The sequence below is a fragment of the Fistularia commersonii genome, chromosome 17 (assembly GCF_037954325.1).
Source record: "Fistularia commersonii isolate RoL2024-O1a breed Wild chromosome 17, RoL_Fcom_v1.0, whole genome shotgun sequence".
Lineage (NCBI taxonomy): Eukaryota > Metazoa > Chordata > Actinopteri > Syngnathiformes > Fistulariidae > Fistularia > Fistularia commersonii.
In genome coordinates, this window is record NC_141300.1 from 3,420,584 (window position 1) to 3,430,441 (window position 9,858).

Here is a 9,858-nt window from a genome sequence, read left to right on the forward strand (position 1 = left end):
AAGATCATTGTCAAAATTGCAGGCATTACTTTGACGCTTTACCCGCCCATTAAAATCAGTGCATGTCTCTTATACTTAAAAAAAGCTTAAATTACCCGTGAGTTAAGATAACCTACTTTGAGGGGGACAAACAGGGACACTTTTTACCAAATCAATTCTAGACAATGACATATTAGCCACAAGTAGGTTTCTATATAATTATATCATTATATAATCTCGTTTTTAAATATTGCATTGCAGTTGAAATGAAATCATCTCCCCCTGGATGAGAAAAAGTGGTCAATGGAATGTTGTTGGGTTTTCATCAGCAGGAATCAATACATCAGTCAATGCACATGAAACACAAAAATTGTTTAGGGGCACTGAGTGGTTGCTTCGGCAGTCACACGCAACTTTTTGTTGATGTTCTTATATAACATTGGGGTTCTTTAATTACCTCTTTCTAAGAATTTTCCCTACTGAGAAATTCAATCACCATCGTGCCATTGGTATATTACTATTTGGTAGTAGTAACAAGTCTATTAACATTTGTCTCTGTCATATGGAAGCTTCCATACAGGCCGTGTCTTCTGCTCTGTTATGTAATAATTGGGCTATCAATGGGGTGTTTACTTTTGGTCTTTTTCATTTATGTATACTCTATTAAAAAGAGTATGGTGTGTTAGTATTATGGGGTTTCTTTGGGGCAGTTTTAGTTGTGTGTTTAGTGGCAGAAACTATAGAGATGTGAGTTTATGTTGAGTTGTGTTAGTGCAGTTGCTGGGTCTATGTCATACAGGGAGTCACCATGGGAGGGAGGGACTTAGGAAGCAGGACAATGCTGGTGTTTGTGTAACGGCCCCTGAGTGGCGGCTGGTTCTCTTAGATCGCTCTCGCTTGACTACCATTGCTGGGTGCATTGATGAAGTGAAAGCAAAGTGGACAGCTTGATCCTGTATGTGGGATGCACCGACTAAGGTAAGTCCTCGATTCCCCACTACTATGTCTCAGTGATGGAAGAAAACAAAGGGCATTTTGTGTAGACTGTCCTGTTCGGCTGTGCTGTGTGAACTTTTTAAATGGGGTGCTCCTGCGCAGTTTGAGGGTAAAATGAGGTCTGAGAGCTCAGGGCTGGCTTGGGCTGAGGTACCCTTGTCTGTGTTTTGGCAGGGTATCTTTGGTGTGTGAATGGGAATGGGCTGAAAGAGAGAAGCTCAGTGAAAGGCATGTGCAGAATGTTTCTAGGATCCGGTGATGAAAAAAAAGAGATTAGAAACTGTGAAGTTGATGGACAATCAATTAAAAGATCAGCAAATGGAAAACTCTAAACTCTTAAACCTGCCTCTCATTGAAGAAAACAGGTAAAGATAGAGTAAAGGTTTACAGTGGTATAAATATAGACACAACGGGGGTGGACAGATTAAGAGAGATTAATTAGTGAGATGAGTGAAGGGGAAGTCAGATGGAAAAAGGCAGAACACAAATGCAAAAAACAGATTTTTTTTTTGCAAACTTCTGGCAAGAGGTCTGCTTTATTGGTTTTATTTGAAAAAATAATTCTCTGGCTCAGCTAAAAAAGTTATGTTTAATACCAAGATTTTTTTTTTATAAAAATGTTAAAAAATATATCCCTATTACCTTTCAAATCAGTCAGCTAGCCGTTTGCAAAAGTGGTATAGAAATACTGGTAAGCCCTCATTTTCTGTTCAGCCCTCCTTGCTAGATCAAATCCCTTTTAGCAAGAAGATTAGAGAGACTCAAGATGTTCTGTCTCGATATGGGAGCCCTCGGATGTGCTTCGATTCCTCTTTATTAACACCAAACTATGACTTTTAAGGGTTATCACTTCCAACTCAATGTATGTAAATCCCCAGACAGAACCAAATATTGTAAAGGTCTACTGTAAATGTCTATCCACTGAGTTTTAAATGGGAAAATGTTCATCTGTGATATATCTGAGGTCTCACTTGCAGTCTTAAGTGTATAATCCACATTAACCATATGTAATTTGTTTCAGGCAGTAGGCGAGAGATTGGGTTGTGGTGTGAGCTATCACTGAGCACGCCTGAAGATCCTTAGCCAACATTGGTAGCTTTGGCCATTGCAGAAAAGAGGGCATCCACAACAAGGAGGCGAAAGCAAGCCGTTGTTGACTCTTTAGATGCAGAGAGCTGTATTTTTGGTGTAAGTGGGCAGGTAAGGGGTGAGCTGTGGCTTTTAGCCAAGGTGTGGGAGGGAAGAGGAGGAAAAGAAGGAGGAAGTAGGTGGAGAAGGAGGAGGAAGAGGAGGAGGAAGAGGGGGAGAAAAGAGGAGTAGTGGGCCTGGAGCCCAAACACAAGCAGGATGGCAGAGAAGAAAGTTAGGTAAGTTTCTTTTCCTCACTTGTTTAGTTAAAATCAAATTCCACTGTGGTTTATTCCACCGATTGTAATTTTCAGCCATACCATGCAAAATAAACAATCGGCAGTTAGTCTGAAGAAGCCTATATTTTCACACATGAAAGGGAAGCATTTCTCTGTGCTCTCAGTAAACTTCGAGCACACAAACTATATTTATCAGGGAAAATCATGAGATTATACTGCTATCATTCTGTACTTAAACAAATATTTCATAAATACATATAACTAGATTCATACATTCTCGATTTGATCAAACAAATTTAAAAAATATTTCACATATGATGGTCCAGTCAGAAAAATACTCCATATATCTGCATTGTTTCCTTTTTTTAAATCATCAATGGGTGTCATTTTCATAGATTGTGTTAGTGAATGCGTGTTAATGACCCTGTGCATGTGTCTTCGTGTGTTGATCCCTTTACAGCCTCCCTGCTAAGCTGATTAATGGGGGTGTGGCAGGGCTGGTTGGTGTGACATGTGTATTTCCTATTGATCTGGCCAAGACCCGCCTACAAAACCAGCAGGGCGTCCAGGTCTACAAAGGAATGTGAGTAGGGCTCCATAGTACGAACATACCGGTAATGGTCATTAAACTGTAATAATTAAAGCATGTATATCTATTTTATTGTCTTCCTAGCATCTCTGAGAATGAAAATAAATGCAACTTAAGGCTAAAAAGATGTTTATTGAAAATGTTTCCAATGAATTTCACATGGAACTAAACTCTCTTGGTATATTTGGCACAATATTCAGGAAAGTGAGTCAGGGGATAATATTATGTGAAGACCTGAATACAGTATGTGTTTTTGTGGGCTTTCGTTTTGCGCTTATTTTTGTTTTATTTTTTTATTTATTTTATTTCTATGTATTTTTGGGAAAATGGATTTCTACTTAAGTAAAACCATAGAGTTTTATTTGCACAGATTGTGATGAACTGAAGAATATTTGAAACCAAATAAAACTCTATTCAGGATCCAAAAACAAGGATGAACAACAACATTCCCATCAAACTGGTTATTCTTTTGCCTCACGTCGAGGCCTTTTTCTAGTTTGCAGCGTACGTGGAATCAAATTGTTTGCTCCTTATCTAGGACCTATGCTTATTAATGTACCTCAAGGAAACTGTTTTGACATAAGTGTGAAGCACTGATACCATTATAAAGGCCCTACAATTCACATAGCATTTTTTGTCTTCAAAGGTTGGACTGTCTGGCAAAAACTGTACGCTCAGAAGGTTATTTTGGATGCTATAGAGGTACACTATACATTTCTAATCCAAGCAGCAGTATCTTTCCATTAACTTAATCCTGTCACGTAAAGGCTTGCCTCTCTCACAAGCCTTCATGTATTTTCTCACTATAACCGCAGTGCATAGCCAGAAACTGCGATGGAGGTTTATTCTATCATGTCACTCATCAGCCCTTCTATCTTTCACAGGCGCAGCAGTCAATCTCACACTTGTCACACCAGAAAAAGCCATCAAACTGGCAGCCAATGATGTCTTTAGACAGAAGCTCTCCAAGGACGGGTAAACTTGACTTTTTCTTGAGTTACTCATTGATTGAGAGGGAATTTTCACTGGTCTTGAAGATTGTTTAAGAGGTTTATGGCCAATAAAGCCCCTGCCAATGCAGGTTATCTAAAAAAAATTTTTTTCATTACTTAATCTATTAAATACTCTATCATTATCTTCAATTATAAATGATATCATATAGCTGCACTACAAAGTTCATAGCAAGCTCAGCCAATTACATTCTGGAAATTACAGACTGCACTTAAATAACAATTATTATATCGTTTTCAAAGCTGTGGTGTTATTGCAAAGAAGAGAAGTTTCTGTGTTTCATAGAATACTATCTACCCTAAAGTTGATACTATCATGTTATGTTGTTGGGAGGTTCCACGATCACTTTTGAAATGCTGCTAATGAATGCTGGACTTTTTTTGTTTCCTAATTCTGTTACATGTAAAGGTTTCAATGGCATTTATATCCCTGCTGGAAAAAGTAGTTCAATCATAAATTGCAGCACAGAAAGGATTGAAAAATACACTTATGAGGTATGAGATGTACCGTCCGACAGTTACAGCTCTATTATACAGCTGACAGATTGCTCTGTCGGCCAGATGTGTCCAATCGTAATGAGCTGAACTCCATCTGGGAAAGATATGATTTATACAAGTGAAACTGAGAGCTGATTATCAACGTCCACACTTTTGTTGACTCACTATTTATTGGTTGTCAAAGGTAAATGCGGGCAGTCGATGAACATTCTGAGAATGGAAACGCTTCACATGTGGGATGCTGGAGAACTGGACCATTACTATTTAAAAACAAATAAATCCTGTTGAAGTCTGGAGTTTTTCAATAATGACTTTTAATGCAATAGATAAAAATTGCTACAGGGAAATATATCACTTGGGTTTTTCAATGTGTGAGTTTCCGGAAGCCATTATTGCAAATACATGAACATTTCAGTAGTTTATGAAAGCTAAAAGATCACTAGCACTTGTTCATTTTGACCTTGTGAACATTACCTGCAAACAGTCTGACAGTACAATCAGCAGAAGACGACTATATATTGTATTTTTTTCTATCAATAGTTATTTGCCCCTTTGGGGAGAGGTACTGGCTGGTTGTGGAGCAGGGACCTGTCAGGTGGTAGTCACCACTCCAATGGAGATGCTCAAGATCCAGCTACAGGATGCAGGGAGGCTGGGTGAGTTGGAGTTTTATCTCTCTGGATCATATTACTAAGATGCATAAAATATCCTTTTTTTATTAGTCCCACAGTGGGACTTTTTCACGGGCGGCATGAGTGTTCTTCTCTCTCTCTCTCTCTCTCTCTTAATAGTAACTGTAAAACATTTAAATCCCAAATAATAGTATTCCTTTGACTTGGGTGTTCGGATATATTGTAATGTCCAAGCTTTTCATGTTGCATGTAAATATTAATGAGTGGAACTTGCCCTGTTATTTAAAATTGGACAACTAAGGAATTTCTTCAGCAGCAACATTTCTTACTGTTCTATGTCAAGGTTATATTTATGTATTTTTCCACCAGCTGCCCAGAGGCCAGTTACCACTCCAGCTCAGACTGTCACTCCTGGTCTAGCTCCATCATTAATGGCACCCCAAGCAGCCAGACCCATTCCTTCACAACGGCCATCTGCCACCCGAATCACTATGGAGCTGATGAAGAGTCATGGCCTGGCCGGTCTCTACAGGGGCGCAGGAGCCACCTTAATGAGGTCAACCAAACATGAAGCACACAACGCGCTGATAAAAAAAGCCACAAGCCGCTAGTGTAGTCTGGGTCGATTATTAGTACTGACTGAAATTGGTTATGAGTTATCTTTGTATAATCTGTACTGTTTATGAGCTATCCAATAAAAATGTCCACTGTTGATACCATTTATAAAATCACCAGAGGGCATACGCACTCTATATTTCTTTAAAAACAGCGTGTAATAATCTAACGTAACGCTTTTTTTTTTTTTTTGTGAGTGCATGTGTTATGTCAGCAGACTGACTGTGAACACTAGCTTCCCTTCATTCAACTCTGTAATGACCCTTTACAAGTTTATCTAAGGTTGCACTTTCCATCCAATGTTTTGTTGTATTTCCTGTCACCCCTGCTACTCAAAGCTGGTCAATTGATTCCTGCAGCTATGGCTGGCTGCTATGCTGCTTTTGTCCCATGACTTCCTTTCCCCCTTGTCTCGCTTCATTCCGGTATTCCAATACACAATTGTCACGGTCGATTATTTTACTTTCATCTCATTTAACATTTTAACTCTTATTTTCCAAGGGATGTCCCCTTCTCGATGATCTACTTCCCCCTCTTTGCAAACCTGAACTCGCTGGGTATGGTAGGACGGGGAACCGCAGGTGATGGGCAGGCCCGGGCACCATTCTGGCACTCCTTCATGGCTGGATGCACAGCAGGCTCAGTGGCAGCTGTGGCTGTTACACCACTGGATGGTAAGTGGGAAGACAGGCCATGAAAGAGGACCTGGAGTGCAGAGTCAGCTTATTAGTAGTGCAAGCCGCTACACATCTGGCTGTTAGGGAATACTAAATACACATAACATATATAGTTTTGCATGAGTCATGACTGTTTGGGTTAAACTGGTAGCCTCTAATCACTGAAGATAGTCTCCAAAATTAGTGAAACTTGTGTCAATGTCAAAGATTAGCGTTGTCCTAGATTACCCGTGCCATTTCCATGTTTTTTGAAAATACATTTAAATAATTATAAAGTACTTACAATGATTGGCATCATGACTTAAACAAATGTTTGGTTGTTTCTGCTCATTGAAATTCTTCACCAACAATGCAAAGTACAAATTGGTGAATCAATGCAAAGCTACAAACAAAAAGTAACCGCCCCTGATCACAGAACACATAAATCAATGATATTCAATCTTACTTCCTCTTGTTTGTACATAACATTTTCATTCCAAGTGCTGAATCAAATATATTTATTATTATTATTATTATTATTGTTATTATTATTATTATTATTATTATTAGTAGTAGTAGTAGTATTAGAAGCAGTAGCAGTAGCAGTAGTAATAGTAGTAGTATTACAATTCTGTTGATGAGATGGCCAGAGGTCATTTCATGAAAGAGAAACACAAGATTTACAGGTTCTGAGGGAAAAAATGGCACTGGGCACCTTTTGGAATTTTTCAAGCAGGTATAAAGAAAATATAGCTTGAAGATTACTTGTATTACTTGCAGATCATATAGTCATATGTATTTTATATACACATACACACATACATAAAGGTATATACTGTACACATCAACCCACACATAAAAAATACTTGCTTTTTCAGTATTTTTGTTTGCTTGTCAGTCAGTATGAAATTAAAAAAGAAAAAAAAAATCCCAGTAGAAATTACCTGAAAACTGACAATAACCCAAAATTCAACAAAGAAAGAGAACAAAAATGTGTGTGTGTCTCTATCTGACAGATGATTTTCTAGACTAAAATTTGTTCGAATATGTACAAATACTTACAAGAACATCTCAGAATATGGTGATATTAACTTTCTTCTATTAATGTATTACTGGAAATACTGGAAAATAGTGATTAAATGCAGGATAACATCAGGTAAGCATATTGCTTATTTTAGGCAATACCCTTATTTCTCTTTCAGACTGGCCAAGGCAACATACGCTATTCATTTTTTGGCGGGCCAAAAATCTGCTTGCCCTGCCTGCATATATTATAATAGTAGATATCGACCAGTTATGAAATATCTGCATGTACAAAGCTGTGGTTTCCATCACTGAAATACTATTTTATAGACCTTCCAAATTTGCATTGAAACAAATGGGTTGTTGAATTCTCCTGCACAATTTCAGCCCTTGTAATATTTGTTTCAAGGAAAAATGATAGCTTACTCTTCGAACATAAGCTTTGAGCTAACACACACACACACACCACTGACAAGACCACCACTCCTTGCTGAAAAATAACAACAAAAGTTACATACATGGAGTTAATTTGTTTCATAGTGATATTTATAAATGGGGCCAAATCAATCCAAATTGACTCTCACCTGTGAGAGATGAAAATGTCAGGAATGAGTCCATCAAGGGACGACACATAGATGTTTTGGAGATAAAGTCAGAGAGGCCAGACTGAGATGGTTTGGACATGTAAAGAGGCGCAATAGAGAATGTATAGGAAGAAGGATACTGAGGTTGGAACTACCAGGCAGAAGGCTGGTAGTGAAAGGGGACATAAAGTTAGTTGGTGTGAGAGAAGAGGATGTAGAGGATAGGATTGGATGCAGACAGAGGATTTGCTGTGAATCCCTGAAGGGAACAGGTTAAAGAAAAAGAAGTAACTCTCTACCTTTGACTTTCAGAACATCACTTTCATGTCATTTTATTTTTTAATCCCCTAACAGTGATAAAAACACGACTGCAGACCCTGCAGAAAGGTGAGGGAGAGGACACTTACAGAGGGATCGTTGACTGTACACGGTAAGATCATCATTTAGAATTTAACACTTGTTCAAGGTTCACGTTTGGTAATGTTCATGGGTCGTTTTCTGTGGGCCTTTGCAGGCGCATCATGAGGAGAGAGGGTGCCTCTGCATTCCTGAAAGGAGCAACGTGCCGCGCTTTGGTCATCGCTCCCCTTTTTGGCATCGCACAGGGGGTCTACTTTGTTGGAGTGGGCGAAGCGGTGCTGGGGTTTCTGGGATAGCACCGGGCAGAATTTGGCAAAAAAAAGCCATGCTATCTCTGTCGAAGATATTTGCGTGTGTTCACCAACATTGCATGCAAATGTGACTACAGAGAAAGGGAGCTATGGTCACATTCTGCTAACCAAAGGATGAGGGATGGTCTGAGGAGTCTATTTACTAATACTTGGACCAATCGGCTCACACTAATCATGTTACTCTAAGTTTTCAACATGCTGTCAACAGGGTTCCATGGGTTAAACAGGGTCCTGTCTATGTGTGACTAATCCCAGTTTCTCAAATAGTTTGGATTGACCCCAGCATGTTTGCTGCAATTGTCTGGAGTTGCTTCCCTAACCAGAGAGATAATCCTGTCTGCTTGTTAAAAGAAAGCTGATGCACATTGTTTTTTAAGAGTCACTGATGGTTGGCTTGATTGAACCTCTTAAAATTAGAGAGAAATTCCCCACAATGAACATTTGTCAAGGGCAAGAATGCACTTTGTCAACAGGATTTAAACTGGCTTTGACCTAACATTAAAATTAATTGCCATTCACACTGAGAAGCTTTATCTTTATCTCTGTATCTCTGAAACAGAAGCTCTATCTTCTCAGCCCACGCTTACTTGCATTAATGTAACTTGGATTCCTTTACTGGACTAGGATACGCTGCCTGCCAGTGTCTCTAAGGTCATTTGTTAATCTGATGGTAAGGCCTTAATCCCTGTATTAGCGTACAATATACACACACAGCTCACTTCCTGCTTAAAGGCCACACACTTGTGGGCCATGGTTTCATAGCCTGACTTCTCTGCTGCATTCAGGGTTTAAATTAACCTGACAGGGAGTCAATGGCTACTTTTAGCTATCTATAAATCTATTCAATGATGTGCACTCAAAAAGAAACATGTAAGGCCTTATTATTACTGTTAATTTTTAAAAAGCAAAAATTGTTCTTAAACATTCTTAAACTGAAGCAGCGCAACTGCTGACACTGGAATATAGTTGGTTTTTAGTAAGACAGTAAAGCAAAGAGGACTGTTAGACCCACAGGGAAGGAAGATGGCACCTTGTTTTGGCAACTGTTAATTTCTTAAGTCCACTGGGTGGCACTAAAAGCTTTTTTTGTTTCTTTGTTGTTTTTTACATTTTTGATGGAAAGCACATTTAATTTAGCTCATGCCCAGGCTACTATAATTCTCTCATTGTAGAGTGAACATAGCCAGAGTAAACCATTTGTTTACAAGCTGTGAATAAAGATATCACATAAATGCTGA

The 9,858-nt window shown here is 38.8% G+C and overlaps 1 protein-coding gene across 2 annotated transcripts; it reads left to right on the forward strand.

The window, feature by feature from the left end:
- The first annotated feature begins 819 nt into the window (after nucleotides 1–819).
- On the forward strand, nucleotides 820–9,856 carry slc25a18 (solute carrier family 25 member 18). 2 transcript variants are annotated; one of them, XM_086163457.1, is made up of 10 exons: nucleotides 820–957; nucleotides 1,997–2,342; nucleotides 2,803–2,925; nucleotides 3,578–3,633; nucleotides 3,816–3,906; nucleotides 4,980–5,095; nucleotides 5,441–5,627; nucleotides 6,188–6,360; nucleotides 8,304–8,379; nucleotides 8,464–9,856. In XM_086163457.1, the coding sequence occupies exons 2-10, from the start codon at nucleotides 2,323–2,325 to the stop codon at nucleotides 8,603–8,605; spliced, it is 984 nt and encodes a 327-aa protein (XP_086019583.1). In that variant the 5' UTR covers nucleotides 820–957; nucleotides 1,997–2,322; the 3' UTR covers nucleotides 8,606–9,856. The 2 variants fall into 2 exon arrangements, with proteins under 2 accessions (XP_086019583.1, XP_086019584.1); XM_086163458.1 differs by lacking the exon at nucleotides 1,997–2,342 and having other exon boundaries at nucleotides 841–957.
- The last annotated feature ends 2 nt before the right edge of the window (nucleotides 9,857–9,858 follow it).